Below are 21,972 nucleotides of genomic sequence, written 5' to 3'. Positions count from 1 at the left end.
GGAGGCGCTATCGATAAAGTTCTAGGTACCTACATTGGACCCTGTTGTGTCAGTGAAGCACATGCCAGAACAGGTCGAGAGAGAGCTACGGCTTGGACCTCACCTCAATATTGGCCTTCTCATTAATAAAGTTCAAAAGTTACATAAGTAGAAGTGAGAGAGCGAACATGATGTCCTGTTTCACTCTGAATACATGTCAAATTTCCCAAAATTACCTATAGTACTCCGTCTTAAAATGCAATAACACGTTTTGTTAGTGGCTGATGTCCAGTTTCTATCATCTTCTCCCCGCTCATCTTAAACCATCACACCTACCATCAACATCCCCCTCTCCACTCATCCTCGAATCATCATGGCCGCTCAGGAACCTTTTGGCATACCCACAGGGGCTCAGAAGCTCAAAAATGTCACGGAACTGGTCGAAGCCCTCACCGCAGATCTCCAAGAAGATCAGTTTCTTCCAGACGGTGAGTCTCCTGACTGAAAAGGATATTAATACATCATTTCCTAATACTATAGACAGACCGCGTCACAGCTCTAGAACAGCTTAAATTATACAGTCGAGACCCTAGGAATGCCGAGCCTCTCTACTCGGAAGCAGTCAGTGCACCCCCCGTTCTCGTAATGAGGGCTGAATGGTCTTGAAGTATTGCTAACTGTTGTCAGGGCTTCACTATGCTCCTCCGCCATGCCTATGATAAACCATCTACCAAATCAGCCCGGGCTGCATTGAAGGTTATAGCTAATTTGATGCTCCTCGTCCCTCCTACGCGGCATATGTTTGTCGACAAGGGTTTTGCTCCCAAAGCCATCAAAGAACTAGACACTGGGAATTATGATGATGAATTTCTCAACTCTCGTATCTTATTCCTTACTACATATGAAACAAAGATCGACCTGAAGGAGCTCCTTGATAACGAGAAACTGGCCGATCGCATTATCAACAACCTAGCAAAGCATGCAAAGGAAATGGATACCAAGGCCAAGACTGACCCCATGCAAGACATGGCGCTCACCGAAACCGTAAAGCTCTTGTTCAACGTTACACACTGGTGTAAAGAGAAAGCCTCGTTATTCAATCCTGCAGTCCCTCATTTAATAGCTGTACTGTTCAAGGCTGATGTTTCCCAAACGAAGCCGCTTGACCCTCCAGTCGGATTCATCATCAACGGTTTCCTCAATCTTGACCTAAGTACCCCAGAGAGCCAGGAGGTTCTTCACCCCAAGAGCGATCCCGAGAGGGTAGTATCTAGGGTGATTGACATCCTAGATGTCGCCATTCGAACCATTCCCGACGAGCAGAAGGATCCTTCGGTTGTGCCAGTCCTTGGTCTCGTAAGATCGATATACGAGCATGCGCCTGAATCTAGCAAGGCCTTCATTCGCGAAAAGCTCTTGCCGACAGAGGAAGAGAGAAAGGATGTTCTGGGCAAAGGACACAGCTTACCGGCCAAATTACTCCAAAACAGCAACAACCCCATGGCCCCGTCGCTGCGCAACCTGATCCAGCATGTGCTCTTCGAGCTGTCTGATAAGGATGCCTCTAAATTTGTCGAGAACGTTGGCTACGGCTTTGCATCTGGCTTTCTTTTCCAAAACAACATCCCTATTCCAGCTTCCGTCGCAGAGGCTCACGGCGCCGATGCGGCTAAGGCGCAGAAGCCAGTCAACCCCATCACTGGCCAATTTGTCGATGCTGAGAAGCCAGTTGACGAGCCTGAGATGACGGAGGAGGAGAAGGAACGAGAGGCTGAAAGGCTCTTTGTATTGTTTGAACGGTAAGATCACACTTTCTATTTACTCACTTGTTGCACAGAGCTAACAGGCATTCAGATTGAAAAAGACAGGCATCATTGACGTTCAGAACCCGGTGGAGGCCGCCGTGAGGGAGGGTCGTTACAGAGAACTCAAGGATGATGAGGTGGAAGAGATTGAGTAGTAAATTCCAGTCGCTTTCGCCTCTCATTATTAGCATGTTGAAGTCTGGCGCTTTGGTCATTCGGCTGTGATCTCATGTCAAGCGGAACCTTGCAGATTGGCGGGAACAAAAGAAAGCGTAGATACATACATTAGTGTAGTGGTCTTCATTAACAAACGATCAGTTGTATTGTAACAGAGAGTATGACTAACGTATTTAACGAAGTGGTTGATAAGGTAGTCATTGTTCCTTCTCCAATGTAGTATATTCACTGATCACTGACTTGCATCCAATATTAACAAGTCCTCCACAGACGCTCCCGTTTTCCAAATTAACTCGTTCAACAACCCAGAAGAAGTACCTACATTATCTCTCCCACCTTCAAACACCCTTCCCCTACCTACGATCTTCCATATCGCACATCCTCTACCGCTTCGGCTCTTAGCAGCTGCCACCACTGCCAACGCCTCGGGTTATTGGTTTATTTTCTTTTCTCAAGAATCCGCTCTTCACCTTTTTTTTTTGCACCGTGCAAGTCAGTCAGGTGCTATATTTACGAGCACAGGTAAATCTTATCTCACCCTTATTTTAAACATTTGACGATTTAATGAAAGGCTCAGGTCAGAGTCGCGCAACACCATCCGCAACACGATTTTCCTACAACGAGCAAACTCACACAAGGACCTGAATTCTAGAGAAGACCTGATCGTCGCAACGACAAATCCTTTCACTTCTCTTTCACTCTCCAACAAGATGCCCCCTCCCAAATCTGTGCCCACTGTCTTCTATGCATGCGATAAGTCGCCTTTGGAGGAGCACAACGGGTAAGTTCTTGAGCACCCTATTTCGTTCTATCAACTTGACATGCTTATATGAGAATCTTAGGCCTCGTTCTAGTATTGAGGGGGTCGATGATGATGAAGAAGAAGAAGAGCTCCCACCAAAAATTGTTTCTGACCTTGTAGACTATGAGAGTTGCGAAGAGGAATTCGATTCTTCGAAAACTGAACAGGACTCTAAGCCTGAGAAGCGCGCTCTCTCTCCGGTAGATGAGAGCGATGAAGAAGCCGCAGATGCAAAGGTAGCCCCTCCAGCCAAGCGCCAGCGTCGCTCGCAAGTGAACAGTTCAGTCCCACCTCGTCGTTCTAAGCGTGTCGCATCCACTTCTAGCCTTCAGGATGAGAATACTTCTGGCTTGGAGAAGGGGAAGCCCGTTGCTGGAAAGAGAGGTCGTGGCCGTCCTCCAGCCAAGATCAGAGTGACCAAAACTGAAGCAGTGCCGAAGAGAAGCCCCGGACGTCCTCCTGTCAGAAAGAAGGCTACACGTGGCGATTCTACTACCGAATGGGAGGTTGAGAAAATCATTGATTCGCAGGTTGATGCTGATTCCAAGGTACTCTACTACCAGGTCAAGTGGAAGGGTTTTGGCAACAAGGAGAACACTTGGGAGCCTAAGAAGAACCTGGGCAAATGCGACAAGCTCATCAAGGATTTTGAGAAGGAGAACTAAGGGAATTATGATGGTATGAGCCTTGAACTATTTGACAGCAATGGGAACTTTTAGGGAATGAATCAATTCTCTGGGCTATTTTCATGGGATAACTGCTAGAGGCATCTATCAAGGAAAAGTCTGGCGACAGTTGCTCTGTGGGAAGTGAACCGCGGGATTCAAAGTGAACGAATGGGAGCAGTATCTAGATGGAATTATCTCGATTGTTACTTCGAGGCAGCGTTATCAAAGCCTTTTAGCATATGAGAGTGAAACTCTGGTGCTCTTTTATCGTCACTAGGCCCTCTCCCTTTGGAGGATACATAAAAATACAGCGGCTTCATTTATGCCAAATGTCATGACTGCAACATGTCTGATTGCTTCAGTGCTACACTGTTGCTTGGTTCAATTTTTTCGGCTCTATAACGGTTTAACTTCAACTGATGTCTTCATTCTTCGCTGAACAGAGTTGAGAAACCAAAAGCCGCCCCAGCAAGAGGAAGCAGACTTCTGACCAAGTTCAAAACTCCCCATCTTCCGATCAACGTAGCCACGTCCTCCTGTGAAGCATCCAAGGTTCCAGCAGACGCCTTAAACAAAAGTTCGTTTGTTGAACTCATGAAGATAATGGTGAAAGGAACGATGGAAACCGTCAAAGCAGCACTGGCAGTCAGCCCCTTCCAGTTACGGCCCTGCTGGTGAGCTGTATAGGCGGCGTACAAATAGGCGATTGCTGTTGTTCCAGCAAGTTTGGGCATAAGAGCGAATCCACGGTTGAAGAGAACCTGCCAAACGGAAACGCCGGGGGGTCCTGATAGTTGAAGAGCAGCAGGGATGCCAGCAAGTGAAAGAGAGGCAATGAAACCTAGGGTTATTAGTCAGTGTCTTATGATCTGACTGTATAGTCTTACCAGATGCATAGGCTGAGCCAGTGATGCCTGTGGCAGTGGCCACGAGAGAAGGAAGGGGGATAGAGATGGGCATTTTGAATATAATCAGGCTAATTTAAGCTTCGTATAATATTTCAATTATCTTGAAAATCTACAATGAGTTGATGCTGCTGAAGTCATCGTCATATATATCGGCGAAAAGTGGAACCCCGTCCGGACCCGGAAACTCTCACGGACTTCCTGAGATGTCCGGTCGCGTCCTTGTCCATTTCCCGCATCGTTATTGACCAAAGACCCTCGTTCTCGGATCAGGCCGATTGGCCCAAGGGCCTCTGTTATATCCTTATTCGGTTGTCGACCTCGCTTGGCTAAACGACAACCTTTTTCTTGCGAGCAACAAACCCATGTAGGGTCAGTTCTTGAGACTCGTCTTTGGTATCAGCTTCCATCCACGACGACACGAATTCGAAACCAGCCTTTTTAAGGACGTTTTGACTCGGGGCGTTTTCGCTCATTGTGACGGCTGAGATGCACTCCTGTTTGACATCGCCATCATCTTCAAGAACTGTGTTCTTGTCCACTGTGAGCTCAACTTCGTTCCTTGGCAGCGACCACCACTTATCGAGGTAGGCTTTCATAAACTCAGACGCATAGCCTTTGCCCCAATGCTCTTTCAGAAAGATATATCCCAGAGCGGGCCAGCCTAGTTCACTCGACCATACGCAGGTGCCTCCTAATCCTATGGGCTCACCAGTCTCGATAAGTGAGATGACCCAATCGTGCCTCTCGACATCCTTTGGAGGTAGGCGAAGACTCAGGCTCTTTTCAGTTTGTTCCATCTCAATATCGGGACCTCCTTGCGACGACCATTTCATGCCATCTGGATCTGTGCGAAGAGCTCGAAGAAACCCGAAATCATCCTCAGTCATATGACGCATTGATAGACGTTCTGATCGAAAAGTGCTTCGTTCATGATTGGGTGGAAGTGGATAAACGGGAAGTGTTGTCTTGACTGTTACAAAGTCAATTGACGAAGGTTTTGTGGACTCCATGTTGAAAGTTTAGGGTAAGTTGAGTTGATTGAGGTGATTATCGCGAGTACGAATCTCTAAAGTCCATACTGATCATGAGGAGCTCTAGACCTCATATATCTTCTATCTCCGTTATCACTCCGAGATCGTCTATTCCAAGTCAAAGAATTGTGAGTCACGGGCTATCTTGACCGTTAACTATGAGTCGAATCAGCATGCTTCAATTTCAGGTGTGACAAAAGTTCCCCTCGGCACCCGACAACTGGGGCAATATTCGCACTCACTACGTGTGTCTTCATAGGTATCAGGCGACTTGAAACTTGAATCAAGGTGCGAAAACTCACTAATCCAAGATCTGCTAGAACTTCCCTAATCTATAATAACTTTATCTAAACAATTTCTTAGGTTCAAAGTCTCAGTTTCCAGCCATCCCCAAGCCCGTTCACGGTGTCTGGACTAACTAAAACCGTTGAGAGTTAATAAGGCTAGCCTCACTCAGCCTTAGGATTGCAATGCATGCTAATTTATGCAGGGAACTTGATAGGCAGAAAGGGAATCAGGGTCGAGACAAGAGACAAATGTCACCCATAAAAAATCTAAACGTCACTAAAGTCGAGTCGGGTGGGGCCGCGCCGGCACTTCCTCTGTCTGCTACAGATTGTCGATTCTTGCTGTTATTTGCTTACTTGTCTTGCTTTAAGTTAAACTTCAACGCATATAACGACTCCAACGCCATGATTATTTGAGATAATCACTGCGGCAGTCTCGGTTTAAGTCATCAACATAATTATTTATATATTATTGGCCATAATCGCCCAGAATGAGCTCCCGCGAAGGTCGTCCGGCCAAAGTACTGAGCTGTTCAAACTGTCGCACACGCAAAATCAAATGCGACAAGATACAACCGTTATGTGGTCAATGTTCTCGCTTTGGCCTCGACTGTGTCTTTCCCTCAAGAAAACCAACAAGACGTGCTCCAAGGCCTCGCCAGAGTGAACTACTCGATAGGATCAGTCGTCTTGAGAGCATCGTCAACCAGGCTGACCCCGCCAAACTGAAGCAATTGGACGAGGGGGACATTCAGAGTCTCCAAGGCTCAACTTCACTTTCGGCAACGCTGGATAACCGCTGTGATGAATCTCAAGCAGTAGCAGCGCAGGCTGCTAATTTAGAGACTGGCGAACAGTATCTCGGTTCTGGCTTTTGGGGAAACTTATGTGCTGAGGTTGAGGGAATTCGACAAGCGTTGAATCAACCTTCTGAAGACAGTGATGATGAAGAAGAGGGCGAAAGCCCAGAGTCAGTAGATGTGGCATCTACAGGTCCTTCGGGCTTCTTACTTGGAAACTCTGATTACACATCGAGGCAACCGCTAATACACCCTCCACCGAATATGATGATACGGCTCTGGACGATTTACACCCGCAATGTCGATCCTCTCATGAAGATTCTGCATCGACCAACCATCCTCAAGCACTTCCAAGCTTATATCGAGTCACCGACAACACATACCTTCACTCCTGAGATCAACGCTGTCATATTCGCCATCTACTTCTGTGCAGCTGTTTGCCTGACACCAGAATCGTGTTTGAAGCAGCTGGGCGAAAACAAGGAAATTCTCACAAGGCGATACCGTGTTGCGGTTGAGCGGGCACTCGCCGAGGCAGACTACCTCAGCACAACCAAGATCGAACCTCTCCAAGCCCTGACACTGTACACGAGCATGATGCGTGTGCACTTACATGACCGGACGTCTTGGGTTCTTACATCACTTATTATCCGTATTGCCCAAGGACTTAATCTCCATCGCGACGGCGACGGTCACCGCTTTACACCGTTTGTTGCCGAGATGAGGCGCCGTCTATGGCATTTCATCGTTGTTCTCGATATCCGTGGCTCAGAAGACCGTGGTTCGGATGCAACGCTTACTCGATCAGGCTTCGATACCGCGGAGCCCACCCCCATTGATGATGACGATTTCGGACCGGATTCCATAGGTCCCTTGATACCCAAAACAACGCCTGCCGAGAATGTTGTCTGTTTGTGTACTGCTATGTGCTCAGGCATCTTCGGCTTCATATCACACCCACATTACAGCCCTAGAGGCGAGCCAGAACATTTCCTGTATACGGAAGAGGAGCTTATTTCTCATATACGTCAACTAGAAACCAGCTTCATCCATACTGCCAAACCTTCACACCTCCCATCTATCTACGCCTCTGAAATTGCTCGCATCGTCATTCTCAAGCTCTGGCTTAACATCCAATATCCTTTCACCGGCGGACCAGCTCCCGACCGACCCCGAGTTTCAAAAGAGACTATGCTGCGTACTGCGATCTCGATTATTGAGCTGCGAGAGCGTATGACGAAAAACCAGTGGGAAGATCGGTTTGCCTGGTGGACAGACACCTATGTGCAATGGCATCCTCTCGCAGTTGCATTGGCAGAACTCTGCGTACAGACAGAGGGAGAGTTAGTAGACAAGGCTTGGGTGGTTGTGGAGAGAACATTTCCATCGTCACGAGAGCACATTGCAGACACAGCGAAAGGTTCACTTTGGCGACCTATCAAGAAATTGCTCAAGAAAGCAAGAGCGGCGAGAACCGAAGCGCTGCTCAAGCGTATGGATTTTAACTCCAGCATGAACCTGGATCCTGCAACCTCTTTCATACCTCCTGCAATGAACAATATGGCTCAACCATTGCAGTATGGTACGAACCCGCAGATAAATATTCCTTCGTCGGGGCCAGGTTTGACATCACAGTACGACACGAGCAGCATGGATCCTTCAATACTGTTCGATTCACCAGAAACACTGAATCTCGACTTTGGTATGGGCTTGGAGCAAGGCGTGCCTATGGAATGGACATATTGGACAGAATTTTTCAACGATACACAGATAGAAACATCTCCGGGGAGCGGGACAGGCGAGTCGTCATAATAGTTCACAATCGGTAGTCTTTGTTACTTTTTAAATCCCAATCAATTGTTTTCACACCAGGTAGCATCCGCATGCTCAGAATTTTTGGTTCATTCAATGCCCGTTTTATTGAGCAAAGTCAGTTGATATTTCCATGATCCGTTGTAACACCCGCAGAGCCCAACCGTCCTCTAAACCGAAATCATTCTAAGCGAAAGTGGAAGGTCGCTTCGCGCTGAAGATCTTCTTGGTGTTCTCCTTGGTGATGCGGTGGGGGAGAGGGAAGCTGAGTCCCTTCTGGGTCAGCTGGCGGATGTAGGGTCGCTTGATGTCCTCGGTCTTCTCAATCTCGACAACGCGGAGGATCTAAATTTTGTTAGTATCTATGATGAGCAGCTGATCGACTGAGTTCGACGTACGTGGATGGACCTGAAACGAGCACGGTGGCGGGCAGCCATGTCGGAGTAGAGAGACTCGACAGCATCTGTTCGGGACAGCTCACGGTACTCCTTGTACATGTTGTGCGTGCCGGAACGAGAGTCATATCGGATCCAGATACCGAAGTTCTTGACCTTGAGGGGGTGCTTCTCGTGGATCTGATTATCCCAGTTAGCCTGGCCCATTGTTTTCCTTCATTGGATTATTGCTACGCACAGTCTTGACGCTGACGATCTCACCAGTGGCCTTCTTGACCTTCTTGAGACCGCGCAAGAAGTACCAGTATCGGGACTTGGCGACCGTCTCGTTGGGAGCGAAGATGGTCATGCGGTAGAGGGCGGGGGTAGGGTTAGCCTCGGTGGGCAAGTGGCGCCCAATGACCTCGTATTCCTGAAGACGGCCTGAAGACATTGTCAGTATTAGACGTTGCAGGTGATAGTTGTTTGTTGATGTGATGCCGCGAGCCGAGCCGGAGGATCAAATCGAAATTTCGAGTCCGTGGTGCTAGTGGTAAGTCGAGGTGTTGACGAAATTCGAAATTGGCTCCCCGATCACAATTTTGACAAGCCCCGCTTCAGCAAACACATAGAAAATTGTGTGAGCAGTTGTCGATGTTCTGTAGTAGCTGGGAGGTGATCCTTCGTCCTTCTCTCCCCTTCGTAACAAGTTGTGAAGAAATATCGAAATTTGTTTCTCGTCGTCATAATCCTCCGGCGGGCGGCATCGTTGCAATCGAGCGCATAAAATAGAAAAACTGCTTACCCATCTGTTTACTTGTCAGTGGGTTTCCCTGTATGAGTCCTGGTATGCACTTACGGTGACTTCTGGTGATTGACTGGAAGGTTAGTAAATGGCAAGTTTGCAAGATCGCAAGATAAAATTGTGTGCGATTAGGAGGGCAAGACAGTGGGTCGTACCTTCCGGAGGGCTTAGGCCCCGGTAGCGATTGGTCGACCGAGTCCCACTTCAGTCGAGCGTCACGTGCAGCTCTAAGGAAGGCGTTCTGGACGACGGTGGGCCCGATGGCCAATCAGAAACGCAGGCAGGCAACTCAAAGAAGTTGAGAAGGAGGAAGATGAGTTCAACGACAGAGTGAGAGGCCAGTCGATCGATTTGTAACATCACAAACTTCGGTAATACAAACTGGAGCCTATAACAACTGTGTCACTGGATTGTTCAGTCATTCATTAAATCGATATCGCTACCTTTGATTCTGCTCATGCTCAGTTTGAACTACGACCAGCACTCTCACTGAGCATACTGCGTGTCTAACACAGGAACCATGAACACCCTCTTCGATCAGTTTGCGGAAGCGCATTCCCAGAAAAATGGCTACAAACTCGCGCAAACATTATCGCCTGTTGCCCCGCCAGATGACCCTCATCGCCTCATGGCTGTATGGCGTAGTACGAATTCTCACAGCGTTAAGGGCGACATCAAGCACTTCATCAAGAGTAGTACATCTCATCGGCGGAAAATGAGCCATGATGAAACGACGGGCTGGGTTGAGGTGTACACCTCATATTGGAAAGCTATTGCTGAGATCTTGGCGGGAGAGAGCGGAAAGGTACGAGACTTTGTATAGGTGGCTCTGAGAGCATCACACTAATCCTTGTCATAGTCTACATGGACTAAAGTGTACGAGGCATGGAAGGAACTGACCTCCGTACTCATCCGTGGATACAACTCACATGGTTTCGAAGCGTGGACTATCCCTTCCCTCTATATGGTGGGCAAGTACCTACGATTATTTGCGATTAAATCCGACGAGGAGCGCCAAGCGAAGACTTTTGATACTGGCCCTGGAGCCTCGTTGATATCGGACGATTTCGACCCAGAAACGGATAAGCAACTTCAGTTAAGAGACTGCGAAGGACACCTTAAGCGCATTTTTTCACTTTGTCTAAATGACAGGTATGGTCATCACAATCTGGCACGTTGATTTTGGCTGATTGTGTCCAGAGCACCCCTTGAGGAATCACGGAAATGGGGAATCTATTTCGTTATCAACCTTCTTTTCAAAACCTACTTCAAGTTGAACTCAGCTTCCTTGTCGCGGACTATTCTTAAGACGCTGGCTGTCTACAATGACAAGGGCGATATGCCGCCTTTGGAAATGTTCCCAAAGTCCCAACGAGTGACTTTCAAGTTTTACGAGGGAGTTTTGCTGTTCCTTGAGGAGAATTACAATAAGGTGAGTGTGCCGTCGCCTATCAATGCCACTATCTAATAATTCTCGAGGCCGAATCTCATCTCAATGAAGCGTGGCAACTATGCCACAAAGACGCTCTCCGTCAATCCGAGTGAGTGGAGTATCAATCTAACCCCATTAACAAGCACGGAACGAACTATGATCTGATTTTATCGTGGCTTCGTGCAGATAATCGTATTACAACTGTCATAACACCTCGCTTATCGTGTAACCCTCCCTTGCTACTCTGACAGCCACCAATATCAGACGCCAGAACACAATCAGAACACGTATCAAGTCCGGTAACCTACAAGCCTTCGACAAGGCTCTACAGGATGGCGAGGCTGAGTTCGTCAAGCGGCGTATTTACCTTACCCTCGAAAGGGGCCGAGACATCGCCTTGCGTAACCTACTACGTAAGGTCTTCATTGCTGGTGGTTTTGATGAACCAAAAGAGGGCGAGACAACCCCGGTCCGTCGTACAAGAATACCTGTAGCCGAATTCCAGGCTGCAGTTAGCATGGGAAGCGGTCATATGGTCGACCCGGATGAAGTCGAGTGCATGCTGGCCAATATGATTTACAAGGTAAGTTAACAGATCCTTCCTGTGGATAAGGCGCGGGCTGCCTTTTAGCTCAGCGTTATTTCTCAAGTCCAAAACAGTTGAGAGTTGTCGTTGGCATCTGCGTGGCAGTCAGTTGACTATATAATCGTCACCAAATTGCTGCCTTAGCCAAGTGTCTGCCTGGGGCATTCACGCTCTTTATCTACACCCCCTCCATCTCAGCCTTACAAATATCTGAGTCACTAACGTTTGTTTGTTTAGGAACTTATGAAAGGTTATATTGCACGAGAACGAGGCATTGTGGTTTTGTCCAAGAAAGGCGCCTTCCCCGGCACAGGATTGTGAGACTACAGGCTAATGCCATTCGCTGAGACACGACTGATGGACGTATGAGAAGCTTGAGAGTTTAGTTGCATTTCTTAAACCAACGACGACTACTATAAGAGACTCTAGTAACATGGGGTAGAGTGGATAGACACCGAAACTGTCAGAATGACGCTGGCACCGACAAATCATAAACCATTTTCAGCTATGTCCGTTTTGCGTTTGCTTTTCAGTCCAAGCTCATGATTGCGCTCGTATGACCTCCTTGCTTGTTTAAGGTTATCTTTGCACCATTCACGCTTGAGAACAACACCGTGAACCACCCTTGCGTCTCGCATCTTTGAGCCTGCACCCTCGTCCTTGTTAGCCCTCAGCTGTTGATGCATCTGAAAAAAAAAGCACATTCCCATGTATGGGTCTACTATCGATGGTCATGGTCGGACAGTCCGGGCCTTTTGTCAAATGCGAGACGTTGTTGAGCACCCCACATTTCACACTCGCGGTTTGCATGGTTCGCTTGCTTCCTCGCAAGTTAGATCGCACTTATCCCACAGCGTGACTCACAACCGGGGATCTCTTCCATCAGAAACGACTTGTGTTTCACGATGTGTCTGGTCCTTGGTAAACCTTGTTGGGCGCCCCATTTGACGTTCTCAACGGGACTTTTGGAATCTCACTGAAGCAAGAACAGCGAACAAAGCAATGCAAGACATGAACTGTATTTGAAAATTCGCTCTTTTCAAGTTCGTGAAAATGAGCGTCGTGAATAATGATACATATTTTGGCCCATCCATCTCAGATGACAGTCTTGGTATCCTCGGTACAAAATCATCGTGAAAAATCCAATATCACCCAACCGGCTCGCGTTCAGCGAAGCCAAGATCCAAAAACCCCCGTGCTCCAAAATGTTGAACCCTCTAGGGGCCCGTAAGAAGAATAGTTGTACAGAAAAGAAATGTCAACGCCAAATTTCAACCGTTAGAACTCCTTGAATAAAGCATCAATAAAAGCACCTGAACTCCACCCCAGTATTTCTTTAGTTTTATGGTATTTGTCAGTACTGTGAAGTCGACGCCTTGTATCGAAGAGAAAGGAAATTCATGTTTCATTAAAACGGAGTAGAAGCCACACAGTGAGGAATGTGCATTAAGAGAAGTGGCGGTTTGAGCGAGGAGTGTTTCTACTGCCTTGTTAGTGTTTGTTGCGAGATAGATATTGAGACTTAGGCTCACTGTGCGGTTGAGATGTCGTCGACATGGTTGCAAAGAGCGACAAAAAGATCAAAGAAAAGTTGAGTGCCGCCGTTGTACATCTCGAGTTGCATAGTACCACTTCGCTTGAAAGTGCTTCGTGAACGAATGATGAGTGCGAGATAGTGAGCCCGTAGCTTGGAGTCAGTATCAGGAGTGTTGGCATAGGCGTATCTTGCTGAAGCAAGTATGGTGCTACATTGGATTCCAGATTCTAAAAAGAAAAAAGATCATCAGTAAAAGGTTGAAAGGGGAGAGACTGAAACCTACGAAGTCCTTGCTTTCGCAGCGACAGCTTCTTCAACTCATCAAGTCCATACTTCTCCGCCGCACAGTAGATGACAGTATCCTTGAGAAGATCACCGTCGATGCCACGATGATAAACTGTGCTCTCGACAGCAGCACGCTGTTCTTCGCTAGCAGCTTCAAGTTCGTACGAGTTACGACGTTTGTTGTGAACGAGACGAGGAGTGTAGTCTCCCTTGTAGAGAAACTCAAGAACAGAGCTGAAGATCTCGGGCTCTTCGTCGGGAAGAGAGATGCGTTTGCTGGCGACGTCCATGTATCCATTTCGTAGAGCATTGTTGAAGAAAGGGCTAGTGGCAAGAACGTCTTCGTGAGCGGCAAAGAGACGTTGTTCGCTGCCAACCACGAGAGTGACGATGGGTGAGGCCATGTTGCTGAATCGTGTGAGTGACGATTTGGGAATTGAAGAAACAGTGACTTACTTGTCCATCATGGTATCACCACTGGCACTGGTCATGGAAGTCATTGTTGGTCGGCGATGGCGAGACTCATGTCTTCGCTTGGTGATGCCACTGTCTTTGCTGAAAGAAGAACTCGATTTGCTGGCCTTGTGGCTTTTTGAGAAACTCTTGCTTGAGCTCTCATGGCGTCTGGAAGAGGAGAACATGTTGATGATTTCTGAGGGATGCTTCGGTAAAGATAGTTTTAAATTATTAAACGATGGGATCGCTGGGTTGTTTTATACTCGTTGGGCCGATAACGAGGTGGACAGCGAAGCAGGCAGAGACAGAACGAGGCAACAAAAGAATGAGGCAGATGAAAGAAGACGCCGGAAGAATATCGTTGGGTATTTTGGAAAATTGAAACCTACCTCAGGTTCAAATAGTGATTGGAAATGATCACTCTTCTGATTCGTCTCAGGATACAAGAACAACGACGAAATGGGAGAAGACACACCATCTTTATAACTTGAGATGGATGCCCCGTGCGGAACAGTACGAGACGGGCTGCCTGATGCAGTTCTACCCCCGCTAATGAGCCATCCATTCCATCCATTTCTCCTTTGCATGAGGCGAGTCAGCCCCGTCGGTGGTGATAGGTAGTGACCCAGACGCGTGTGCTAAGAAGGGTGTACGTGTAGAGTGGAAAAGTGGCCGCGCGATATTGACGCCAGAGCACGTGACGCAAAAAAGAGTGCTTTGATCAATTCAAGGGCGTCTGTTGTTAAAATATGAGCAGGGATTGAATGGGAGTCACAGAGGAAAAGGGGCTGGGAAAAGCAAAAAAAAAAAAAACGAAAGCATGGACTTGAAAGGTAAGGGGGCCTTGTTAGCGGTTTGACTTAATTGAAGCCGACCAAAGTCTCGGGGAGGGCATCCTAACAAATTAGGTACAGATACAGCATGTGCCTTCGCTGTTGGTGGTGCTGGGATGATTAATTATGGGGACCTTGCGTGCTGAATGGGGAACTCCTCAAGGCAGAAGCACTCAAGCTCATGGGACTGCATGATAACGCATGCTCGGCTATGGAGCTGCAAGGCTCTTGAAATATGGTCGAGCCTCGTCATTTTTTGCATCATCTGAATCGTAAGCTCTTGCAGAATCAATTGAGATCAATTGAAGGTCATGCTCAATTGGGTTGATGATGTATGACCCTTACGAGGCCTCCTCGCCTATCTAATTCTCACGACTTCACAGAATGGCTTCTCCCCTCCAAGCACACTCTCTACCACAAACAACTTTTTTCCCTTTAACCCCATGCTGTTTTAATTGATGGTGGATCTTTTAGCCTTTCGTCGGTGGGTATGATTTGTGATTTAACCAGGGGAACCAAGGTAAGGTACCTGACATAGCTCCCAATGCCTCCACACTCGATACAGCCTGCTGGGTTCTAGTGACCCTTAGTGCGAGGCTCGGATGAGAAACCTCCCTGAGATTTGAGGGCATCGACGGTGACAATGCCCGTTATACGGTTGACCGTGACGGCATTTCTTGTCACACACACTTAAGATCCCTGTACGCCACGGCTGCAGATGACCGACATGTCCCGAATTCACGCCAGAGAACTCGAGACTTGAATGATTTGCCCCTCAACTTGACCAGTTTCAAGTCAACCCCTTCCCTGCACTGTTCACATCTTCTCCTTTTCTTAACAAGTCCTGTTCCCGTGCCCGTGTTGCAGCCGTCGAGATGGACTGCGCAAGTGCTTGTTTGCCCGAGACTCTCACCATGGCTTCGTTGTGAAGTGCCCCGCGGACCTTCTGGCGCTCCACTGGGAGTCCAACCCGTCGGCATCGCTGAAGCAGTTCCTCGCCGTGATTGGCAGGAACAAGCTCATCTTTTCCGGCTTCCACTATGTATATCCCTGGTGGCGTATCTGGGAATCTCTTGGCTATCATGCCGAGGTTGGCCCAGCTGTCCAGGTGGTTTCGGAGAAATGGCCAGAGATATTGGTATGGAAGCCACTTCTGTGGATATAATGCTTGGAGCATCGCTCGGACGTTTGTAAAGGGTGTTTCCAGAATAAGACCGTTAAGTTTTATACCTGGAGGGAATTGACCTTTGGCTGCAAGGTTGGTTGCGAAACCACAGCCAATGCTCTGTCCCCAGAGTAGTACTGTTGGTTTCTCTTGATCAGCATTTTCTGATCTGCTTTCATGTAATTGAGCTATCCATTGTAATGCTGCTTGTGAGTCAAGATTAATTCCTGGTTCTGATGGTCTATCATGAGATGTCCAATACCCTCGATAACTCAGACAAACCAATGTGTAGTTAACTGAGGGCTCATTATCATGTGCTCGCCGTATAATCCAGGACAGATCTGGTAGTCTAGGTGGTAACGACGATGCGTTCCCTAAAACTCTGAGTAAGTTGCTGTGATGCTTGAGACTATGAGATTGGCACACCTTGAAAGTAGAGGATGTAAACTGGTGTCGTTGCTTTACCCGCACTCACTTGAGATACTGGGGGAACATCTGCCACACACAAGGCAATCTCTGTTCCATCCAATGACTTGATTCTCTCTTCCCTCCATTTCACACGTCCACAATCGCGGGAGAACTCCTCAATGGTCAAACTCCGAGAATTGGGTGGTAAGAACGGATTATAGATGATCGTATTCTGGAACAGAACCATCATCAAACACTTCCAACTCCACAAAGCCACAAACAAACCAGTAAACACCAAAGGCGGCATGAGAAAAGGCGCAACATGCAGGGACTTAGTGCGGCCCAGATGAGGCCTCATAATTGCATGTGTCCATATACGCGGCCGAGTCCTCATGCAAACGCCTCGCGAGCGCATGGCCGATATGGTTATGGCATTCGAGGCCATGGGGGCTGGCGATCAAAGAAGCGCCTGGCAAGGGGAGGGAGAAACGTGGATTGATGTAGTTAGGTGCAAGGGGTCCGGGTTTATGACATGTTCGAACGCGACTGGGCTTGAGGGATATGCGGCTGTGCGAATTGGGGATGATGTGCAGTGAAATTGAGGGAGACAGCTGATAGTGAGATGTATCTGACTTCATTGTATGCGTGTAGGGTGTAAAGTGATTATAAATATCTCATGAATATTTTTCAGTAAAATCTTCAAGAACATCATAATTGTCAACCAAATTTTACTAAATTTATGATCAATTGAGGCAGATGTTTTACAGAATGATCTGTTTAATCTGTCTCATGCCTATGGTCTGATTATCGAGGTGATATCATAACGTCACCTATAAAGTTACAACGGTTTTAAGCCCCGCCAAACTTTTGCTGTTGTGTTCTGCAGGTAAAGTAAGGCACCCTCAGGAACCAACCATCCATAAACAGAGACCCAGTGGAAGTGGAAAGCACCCGATAATTCAGGTCAATTTCTCAGCTTTTAATCAGCTTTTTTCCCGCCTCCATCACGTTCCTGAAAATCCCATCCTTCCCCTTTTTTCTCTTCTTTACCGTCCCTCTCCCCCACAATCTCAAATCGATAAAGTCTCTCTCGCTAGACTCAAAACTCGCTTACAAACTTGCATCACATCTGCCCCGCCATTACCGCCCATCTTCGTGAATAACTACATCGTCGCCCATCTCGTGCTCTAAGAGAGCTCAGCACTCACAACCATGCCTGGATCCGATAAAGAAAATGACGGCCATGCGCACATCGAAGTCCCCAGTGACAGCGACAAGCCTTCACCGCGCCCAGACGGCGAGTCAAGCCCTGGCCTCAGGAACAGCAAGGGTTGGGATGGCAAGCTTCGCGTGCCAAAGTCGGCTTCCATGACAAACCCAGAGGCTCTCACCGATTCTGACTACTCTGACGATGAGAATGTCATGAAGGGAGAGCAGATCGACGCTGATGAGGGTATGTGCTGCACATCAACTTACAAAGAGGGACAGTTCGGACTAACACGTGCAGATCTCCTTGATGACGAAGACCCCGAGACGGACGAAATTATGTGTTCGCACTCTCGAATCGCTTCGATTTCCTCTCTGCGACTCGAACGCTTCAAGAACGTTGCCCGTATCTGCCTCCGCCAAAACAGCATCGAGCAAATCGACGGCCTGTCCGCCCTTGCCGAGACCCTCGAAGACCTTGACCTCTACGACAACCTCATTTCGCATATTCGCGGCCTCGACGAGTTAACAAACCTTACAAGCCTTGATCTGAGCTTCAACAAAATCAAGCATATCAAGCACATCAACCACTTGACAAAACTCAAGGAATTATACCTTGTCGCGAACAAGATTGGCAAAATCGAGGGGCTGGAGGGGTTGGATAAGTTGACTTCTCTTGAGCTTGGATCGAACCGCATTCGCGAAATCAAGAACCTCGACTCTCTGAAGGCGATCGAAGAGCTTTGGTTGGCGAAGAACAAAATTACTGAGCTCACTGGTCTTGGTGGTTTGCCTAATCTTAGACTACTGAGCATTCAGTCCAACCGTATAAGCGATTTGTCACCACTCAGGGACGTCCCTACGCTTGAGGAGCTATACATTTCACACAACATGTTGGAGTCTCTAGAGGGCCTGGAGCACAATCCCAAGCTGCATGTGCTGGATATCTCAAACAACAAGATCACCAGCATCAAGGGTCTTGAGTCACTTGCTGAGCTGGAAGAGTTGTGGGCCAGCTATAATCTCATCGGCGATTACAAGGAGGTTGCCAAATATCTTGCCGATAAGAAAGAGTTGACGACGGTGTATTTTGAAGGAAACCCGCTGCAACTGCAGGAACCTGTGGCATATAGGAACAGGATCCGAATGACGTTGCCGCAGGTCAAACAGATTGATGCCAGTAAGTCAACACTGAATCATACAATTCTAAGGATTATCACTAACCTTTTCGGCAGCATTTGTTCGAACATGAGTTCGCCTTTTGAAGGCTTCGTCACAGAAAGCAAGGCGTTAGGGCAATGGAGTTTGGCTTTTTCGATACTCAGGGTGGCATCGACGGTGCATTCAATAAATGGTTCATTCAAAGACAGATAAAGCTTGATGTGAGTTACAGTTTAGACAAGGTTCCAGAACAAACAGAGAGTTACCGAGGCCACAGGCAGTCACGCACTGCTCAGTCTTGGTCATATCATGGAGCAATCATTTCCCAAAACGATAATCATATCACGCAAAAGTGACCAAATTTGTTGAAGGGTTAACTGTCTTTTGTATTCTATGAGAGCGTCTCATCAATTCCTTGCGGTTCTACAAAATGCAGCCCATCGTCATCAAACGCCAAATATCCCAAACAATCATGTTTCCAATGCTTCTTTCTTTTACTTATCGTATCATTTCATTGTCATTATTTAAGCGAAGATCCAGAGCTTCTCGGTAGGGAAGTACTGCGAAATGTTAGCATTGTCTCAGGTAAACCAATTGAGAGTGAAAACTTACGTTGGTGGGCTTGTTGAACTTGAGGTTGAGGTTCATTCTGGCAATGCGCTTCATGTCCTCCTCATCAATGTCCCAGCCGACACAGCCGAAGTTCTGGGCCATGTACTCGGGTGTGGTGCTCTTGGGGATAACGGCAAGACCTTGCTGTGTGGCCCATCGGAGGAGGACCTGAGCGGCGGTCTTGTTGTACTTGCTGGCGAGGCCAGTGAAGACCTCGTGCTGCATGAGAGGAGAAGCAGACTTGGCAATGTCCATGTCGAGCTCCATGAAGCCAGCAGGACCGAAAGAAGAGTAGGCAGTCAGAGCAATGCCCTCAGCCTTGGCGAGGCGGACAAGCTCGGTCTGCTGGTGGTAGGGGTGAAGCTCGACCTGGAGGGTGGCAGGTCGGATCTTGGCGTACTTGAGGAGATCGTAAATGGACTGAGCCTGGAAGTTGGAGATACCAATGGACTTGGCAAGACCCTTCTCAACGAGGCCCTCCATGGCGCCCCAGGTCTCCTCGTTGGTGGCCTTGCTCCATCGGATCTCGGTGCCGGCGTCGTCGTAGTGCCAGCCAGGGGGGTAGCGGACCTCGGGGTCAACGTACTCGAGGGCGACGGGGAAGTGGATGAGGAAGAGGTCAAAGTAGTCGATCTGCCAGTCTGCGAGCTGTCGGCGGGTGATGGGCTCGACGTTCTCCTTGTCGTGGTAGGTCTGCCAGAGCTTGGAGACGATGAAGAGGTCCTCACGCTTCACGATACCATCCTTGATAGCGCGGGCGACACCCTCACCGCAGGCCTTCTCATTTCCGTAATCTGTTGTGAAAAATCCATTAGAATTTCTGTAAAATTCTGTTTTCTCCGGGTAAAACGAGAAGTCATGAAGCTATCATGGTGTGGGGTGAAGCTCCAAGTGCAGTGGAGGGGTAGTTTTACAGGGGTAATGTGGCTGTTTTCTCGGTGCAATTGAAAATTGGCAGGGAAAATGAGGGGCAGAAAGACAAGGATTATCTGGGGAGGGGCCAAGCAATGGAATGGGATCATGGCCGTGTAATTGAAGTTGGCGACGGGTAATTGCAAAGGCGATTGGGGGTTTTGAGAGACAAACATACCGCAAGCACCGTCGAGAAGACGGTATCCAGCCTTGATGGCCTCGTAGACAACGTCAGCGCAGTTGTCGTCAACCTTCCAGAGGCCGAAGCCAATCTGGGGCATGTCAAAGCCGCTGTTGAGCTTGATGTTGGGAACGTTGACCATTGTGACGGTTGTTGATTGTGTAAGAGATGTGGTGGTTGGTTGATAGAGTAGAGAGAGGAGGAGAGGAGAAGCAAGAATGGGATAGCCAGCTCAGAGGAGGGGACAGTAGTATTTATATTTATGCTAAGAAGAACACATGTTGCTATGTGTACATGTTATCCTCAGAGTTAGCTACAGTACCTAGGCAGATATCGTATGCCCTCATGGGTGCGGCATGACAAGCAAGGGGCAAGGTCCATACTGCGTAGTATGGCATGGTATTTGATAGCGCTACGCCTTCAACAAGAGAAAGGCCATGAATAGCGTTGGCATGAGTGCGCGTATTCCTTCCGCGGGTCATAGAATGTCACTCCCTCAGGCCTGCAGCATCTGGTGCAGTATCATGGGATTGCTCCCGGGGTGTGTAACCCCCAAACGTAGAGCACAGTAGAGAAGAGAGGTGTGTGAGGGCGGCAAATGTCTGGGTAGAGCCCATCATGCGAGCCAGAGGGAGCGAATCGTCGTATTAACCAGCCCAGTTCAGCCCCAGTTTCTTCTCTGCCTTCCAGATTATGCCGCCGTTGGTGGGGCATAGGATGGAATTCACCCGGCGGATGAGATGGCGGGCATATTGGATGGGTATTGGGGGAGGATGAATGCCATATGTAAGTATGTATTACAAGGGAAGGAATAATATTCTGGATAAACTAAATCTCATCGCTTATCGCTGTGAAGCTGAACATTGTGTTACAAGTCATGGTTCGTGATATTACCATCATCGCCGATTTTTACAGTGCATATGTTACATATGACGAGTGGATATTTCAGTGAAACAAATCTGATCATGAAAACTTTCAGCCAAAAGAAGACGAAAAGAGAAACGACACTAAAGTAATGGCCGAAGCTCCCCGAAGTAATCACTCTAGTTACTGTATGTGTCAGTCGTTCGAGAACCAATCCAGTCCAGTCTATTCCAGGGTATGGATGCTTCACCCCGCAAATCTAGGACTAGGCCAGCCACACCAAGGACCCCAGTTAGCGGTATGAGAGAGACAGATGAAGATGAAGAAGAATAAGCAGGATCTATACCACAAAAGCAATTGTCTTCATGCGCCGCAGATTCTGTCTGTTTCATGACACATGTGCCCCTGGCCTCAGAGTTAACCTTTTGTGAGCAGCCTATTTGTGCGTTTATTCTGAAGCTTCAAGTGCCGCGTCTAAGCCAAGTCGACTTTCACTCGCGCGGGTGTGTCTTGAGGCATCTTTTCTGTGATTGATGCGCAAAAACAGTGACAAGAAGCAACTCCTTTCCATCTTCAAGGTTAAACATAGGCGTAGGGTCCCCTAACTCCGGGCGTTTCGCCGCATGACCTCCCTTCTGCTACTCAATTCTGCCAAAATCTCTGACGTGGTCCATATCTCGGCTCGGCGTAATTCCAAGGTTCCCTAGTCCATGATATTGTCCATGTGGATTTCGGGTGAATAGACCTTCAACTTGAGCCATATCATGATAACTACAGAAGATTGAAGAGCCTCTGAGGGTCTCTCTTCCGGAAGAAACCATCAATTTAGCCTAAAGGTAAGTGCCCCACGGATGAGCTGCCCGTCGTCCCACAGTAGCGGGGGAAG

The 21,972-nt window shown here is 48.0% G+C and overlaps 12 protein-coding genes across 23 annotated transcripts; 6 read left to right on the top strand and 6 right to left on the bottom strand.

The window, feature by feature from the left end:
• The first annotated feature begins 63 nt into the window (after positions 1 to 63).
• Positions 64 to 2,156, top strand: FOXG_11200 (uncharacterized protein). The gene is made up of 4 exons (XM_018390738.1): positions 64 to 467; positions 524 to 600; positions 667 to 1,778; positions 1,834 to 2,156. The coding sequence occupies exons 1-4, from the start codon at positions 353 to 355 to the stop codon at positions 1,937 to 1,939; spliced, it is 1,410 nt and encodes a 469-aa protein (XP_018249262.1). The 5' UTR covers positions 64 to 352; the 3' UTR covers positions 1,940 to 2,156.
• Positions 2,157 to 2,671: 515 nt separating this feature from the next.
• On the top strand, positions 2,672 to 3,644 carry FOXG_11199 (uncharacterized protein; the record flags this gene model as incomplete). The annotated part of the gene is made up of 2 exons (XM_018390737.1): positions 2,672 to 2,742; positions 2,804 to 3,644. 2 exons carry the CDS (start codon positions 2,672 to 2,674, stop codon positions 3,426 to 3,428), a joined length of 696 nt encoding a protein of 231 aa, XP_018249261.1. The 3' UTR covers positions 3,429 to 3,644.
• Positions 3,645 to 3,856: 212 nt separating this feature from the next.
• On the bottom strand, positions 3,857 to 4,165 carry FOXG_11198 (uncharacterized protein; the record flags this gene model as incomplete). Its single annotated transcript, XM_018390736.1, has 1 exon — positions 3,857 to 4,165. One exon carries the CDS (start codon positions 4,163 to 4,165, stop codon positions 3,857 to 3,859), a length of 309 nt encoding a protein of 102 aa, XP_018249260.1.
• Positions 4,166 to 4,507: 342 nt separating this feature from the next.
• FOXG_11196 (uncharacterized protein) lies at positions 4,508 to 8,415 on the top strand. The gene is made up of 5 exons (XM_018390734.1): positions 4,508 to 4,879; positions 4,928 to 5,363; positions 5,438 to 5,658; positions 5,734 to 5,812; positions 5,861 to 8,415. Exon 5 carries the CDS (start codon positions 6,149 to 6,151, stop codon positions 8,267 to 8,269), a length of 2,121 nt encoding a protein of 706 aa, XP_018249258.1. The 5' UTR covers positions 4,508 to 4,879; positions 4,928 to 5,363; positions 5,438 to 5,658; positions 5,734 to 5,812; positions 5,861 to 6,148; the 3' UTR covers positions 8,270 to 8,415.
• On the bottom strand, positions 4,666 to 5,349 carry FOXG_11197 (uncharacterized protein; the record flags this gene model as incomplete). The annotated part of the gene is made up of 1 exon (XM_018390735.1): positions 4,666 to 5,349. One exon carries the CDS (start codon positions 5,347 to 5,349, stop codon positions 4,666 to 4,668), a length of 684 nt encoding a protein of 227 aa, XP_018249259.1.
• FOXG_11195 (60S ribosomal protein L20) lies at positions 6,010 to 9,603 on the bottom strand. Of its 4 annotated transcripts, none has more exons than XM_018390732.1 (5): positions 9,503 to 9,582; positions 9,449 to 9,452; positions 8,903 to 9,087; positions 8,668 to 8,844; positions 6,010 to 8,614 (listed from the first exon to the last, which is right to left on the bottom strand). In XM_018390732.1, exons 2-5 carry the CDS (start codon positions 9,450 to 9,452, stop codon positions 8,456 to 8,458), a joined length of 525 nt encoding a protein of 174 aa, XP_018249256.1. In that variant the 5' UTR covers positions 9,503 to 9,582; the 3' UTR covers positions 6,010 to 8,455. The 4 variants fall into 4 exon arrangements, with proteins under 4 accessions (XP_018249256.1, XP_018249257.1, XP_018249255.1 ...); XM_018390733.1 differs by having other exon boundaries at positions 8,036 to 8,614; positions 9,503 to 9,603; XM_018390731.1 differs by having other exon boundaries at positions 8,036 to 8,614; positions 8,903 to 9,452; positions 9,503 to 9,603.
• A 130-nt stretch (positions 9,604 to 9,733) lies between these two features.
• FOXG_11194 (protein CSN12) lies at positions 9,734 to 11,973 on the top strand. Its single transcript, XM_018390729.1, has 6 exons — positions 9,734 to 10,253; positions 10,308 to 10,600; positions 10,649 to 10,880; positions 10,928 to 10,989; positions 11,145 to 11,463; positions 11,704 to 11,973. Exons 1-6 carry the CDS (start codon positions 9,969 to 9,971, stop codon positions 11,785 to 11,787), a joined length of 1,275 nt encoding a protein of 424 aa, XP_018249253.1. The 5' UTR covers positions 9,734 to 9,968; the 3' UTR covers positions 11,788 to 11,973.
• A 496-nt stretch (positions 11,974 to 12,469) lies between these two features.
• FOXG_11193 (uncharacterized protein) lies at positions 12,470 to 14,660 on the bottom strand. Of its 7 annotated transcripts, XM_018390723.1 has the most exons (5): positions 14,220 to 14,660; positions 13,745 to 14,169; positions 13,287 to 13,696; positions 12,999 to 13,230; positions 12,470 to 12,946 (listed from the first exon to the last, which is right to left on the bottom strand). In XM_018390723.1, the coding sequence occupies exons 2-5, from the start codon at positions 13,927 to 13,929 to the stop codon at positions 12,913 to 12,915; spliced, it is 861 nt and encodes a 286-aa protein (XP_018249247.1). In that variant the 5' UTR covers positions 13,930 to 14,169; positions 14,220 to 14,660; the 3' UTR covers positions 12,470 to 12,912. The 7 variants fall into 7 exon arrangements, with proteins under 7 accessions (XP_018249247.1, XP_018249246.1, XP_018249250.1 ...); XM_018390722.1 differs by having other exon boundaries at positions 13,745 to 14,660; XM_018390726.1 differs by having other exon boundaries at positions 12,999 to 13,696; positions 14,220 to 14,587.
• Positions 14,661 to 14,757: 97 nt separating this feature from the next.
• Positions 14,758 to 16,953, bottom strand: FOXG_20480 (uncharacterized protein). Its single transcript, XM_018400761.1, has 2 exons — positions 16,169 to 16,953; positions 14,758 to 16,116 (listed from the first exon to the last, which is right to left on the bottom strand). The coding sequence occupies exons 1-2, from the start codon at positions 16,593 to 16,595 to the stop codon at positions 15,368 to 15,370; spliced, it is 1,176 nt and encodes a 391-aa protein (XP_018249245.1). The 5' UTR covers positions 16,596 to 16,953; the 3' UTR covers positions 14,758 to 15,367.
• FOXG_11190 (adenylate cyclase) lies at positions 16,852 to 21,001 on the top strand. Of its 2 annotated transcripts, XM_018390721.1 has the most exons (3): positions 16,852 to 17,603; positions 17,658 to 18,536; positions 18,592 to 21,001. In XM_018390721.1, the coding sequence occupies exons 1-3, from the start codon at positions 17,363 to 17,365 to the stop codon at positions 18,606 to 18,608; spliced, it is 1,137 nt and encodes a 378-aa protein (XP_018249244.1). In that variant the 5' UTR covers positions 16,852 to 17,362; the 3' UTR covers positions 18,609 to 21,001. The 2 variants fall into 2 exon arrangements, with proteins under 2 accessions (XP_018249244.1, XP_018249243.1); XM_018390720.1 differs by having other exon boundaries at positions 17,046 to 18,536; positions 18,592 to 18,874.
• FOXG_11189 (NAD(P)H-dependent D-xylose reductase xyl1) lies at positions 18,808 to 21,001 on the bottom strand. Of its 2 annotated transcripts, XM_018390719.1 has the most exons (3): positions 20,220 to 21,001; positions 19,130 to 19,923; positions 18,808 to 19,077 (listed from the first exon to the last, which is right to left on the bottom strand). In XM_018390719.1, the coding sequence occupies exons 1-3, from the start codon at positions 20,362 to 20,364 to the stop codon at positions 19,042 to 19,044; spliced, it is 975 nt and encodes a 324-aa protein (XP_018249242.1). In that variant the 5' UTR covers positions 20,365 to 21,001; the 3' UTR covers positions 18,808 to 19,041. The 2 variants fall into 2 exon arrangements, with proteins under 2 accessions (XP_018249242.1, XP_018249241.1); XM_018390718.1 differs by having other exon boundaries at positions 18,808 to 19,923.
• Positions 21,002 to 21,237: 236 nt separating this feature from the next.
• On the top strand, positions 21,238 to 21,419 carry FOXG_20479 (uncharacterized protein; the record flags this gene model as incomplete). Its single annotated transcript, XM_018400760.1, is given in 2 exon segments — positions 21,238 to 21,274; positions 21,286 to 21,419. 2 exon segments carry the CDS (start codon positions 21,238 to 21,240, stop codon positions 21,417 to 21,419), a joined length of 171 nt encoding a protein of 56 aa, XP_018249240.1.
• Between the last annotated feature and the right edge of the window lie 553 nt (positions 21,420 to 21,972).

The sequence above is a fragment of the Fusarium oxysporum genome, chromosome 1 (assembly GCF_000149955.1).
Source record: "Fusarium oxysporum f. sp. lycopersici 4287 chromosome 1, whole genome shotgun sequence".
In the NCBI taxonomy this organism is placed as follows: domain Eukaryota; kingdom Fungi; phylum Ascomycota; class Sordariomycetes; order Hypocreales; family Nectriaceae; genus Fusarium; species Fusarium oxysporum.
Note: the sequence above shows the minus strand (reverse complement) of the source record. Positions and strands in the feature narration are given on the sequence as shown.

What these genes read in the sequence shown, in the direction of transcription:
- FOXG_11200 (XM_018390738.1), top strand. Translation starts at nt 353, where the DNA reads ATGGCCGCTCAGGAACCTTTTGGCATACCCACAGGGGCTCAGAAGCTC. An exon ending in AGCCTCTCTACTCGGAAGCA is followed by an intron (nt 601 to 666) that starts GTCAGTGCACCC and finishes AACTGTTGTCAG; the next exon opens with GGCTTCACTATGCTCCTCCG. An exon ending in CTCTTTGTATTGTTTGAACG is followed by an intron (nt 1,779 to 1,833) that starts GTAAGATCACAC and finishes ACAGGCATTCAG; the next exon opens with ATTGAAAAAGACAGGCATCA.
- FOXG_11196 (XM_018390734.1), top strand. Translation starts at nt 6,149, where the DNA reads ATGAGCTCCCGCGAAGGTCGTCCGGCCAAAGTACTGAGCTGTTCAAAC.
- FOXG_11195 (XM_018390730.1), bottom strand. Translation starts at nt 9,097, where the DNA reads ATGTCTTCAGGCCGTCTTCAGGAATACGAGGTCATTGGGCGCCACTTG. An exon ending in AGATCGTCAGCGTCAAGACT is followed by an intron (nt 8,845 to 8,902) that starts GTGCGTAGCAAT and finishes TGGGATAATCAG; the next exon opens with ATCCACGAGAAGCACCCCCT. An exon ending in CTCGTTTCAGGTCCATCCAC is followed by an intron (nt 8,615 to 8,667) that starts GTACGTCGAACT and finishes AACAAAATTTAG; the next exon opens with ATCCTCCGCGTTGTCGAGAT.
- FOXG_11194 (XM_018390729.1), top strand. Translation starts at nt 9,969, where the DNA reads ATGAACACCCTCTTCGATCAGTTTGCGGAAGCGCATTCCCAGAAAAAT. An exon ending in TTGAGGAGAATTACAATAAG is followed by an intron (nt 10,881 to 10,927) that starts GTGAGTGTGCCG and finishes ATAATTCTCGAG; the next exon opens with GCCGAATCTCATCTCAATGA. An exon ending in GACGCTCTCCGTCAATCCGA is followed by an intron (nt 10,990 to 11,144) that starts GTGAGTGGAGTA and finishes CACCAATATCAG; the next exon opens with ACGCCAGAACACAATCAGAA.
- FOXG_11193 (XM_018390722.1), bottom strand. Translation starts at nt 13,929, where the DNA reads ATGTTCTCCTCTTCCAGACGCCATGAGAGCTCAAGCAAGAGTTTCTCA. An exon ending in GGTGATACCATGATGGACAA is followed by an intron (nt 13,697 to 13,744) that starts GTAAGTCACTGT and finishes CACACGATTCAG; the next exon opens with CAACATGGCCTCACCCATCG. An exon ending in GACGACATCTCAACCGCACA is followed by an intron (nt 12,947 to 12,998) that starts GTGAGCCTAAGT and finishes ACAAGGCAGTAG; the next exon opens with AAACACTCCTCGCTCAAACC.
- FOXG_20480 (XM_018400761.1), bottom strand. Translation starts at nt 16,595, where the DNA reads ATGGCCTCGAATGCCATAACCATATCGGCCATGCGCTCGCGAGGCGTT. An exon ending in TTACATCCTCTACTTTCAAG is followed by an intron (nt 16,117 to 16,168) that starts GTGTGCCAATCT and finishes TCAGAGTTTTAG; the next exon opens with GGAACGCATCGTCGTTACCA.
- FOXG_11190 (XM_018390720.1), top strand. Translation starts at nt 17,363, where the DNA reads ATGCCTGGATCCGATAAAGAAAATGACGGCCATGCGCACATCGAAGTC.
- FOXG_11189 (XM_018390718.1), bottom strand. Translation starts at nt 20,364, where the DNA reads ATGGTCAACGTTCCCAACATCAAGCTCAACAGCGGCTTTGACATGCCC. An exon ending in TCTTCTCGACGGTGCTTGCG is followed by an intron (nt 19,924 to 20,219) that starts GTATGTTTGTCT and finishes TTTTCACAACAG; the next exon opens with ATTACGGAAATGAGAAGGCC.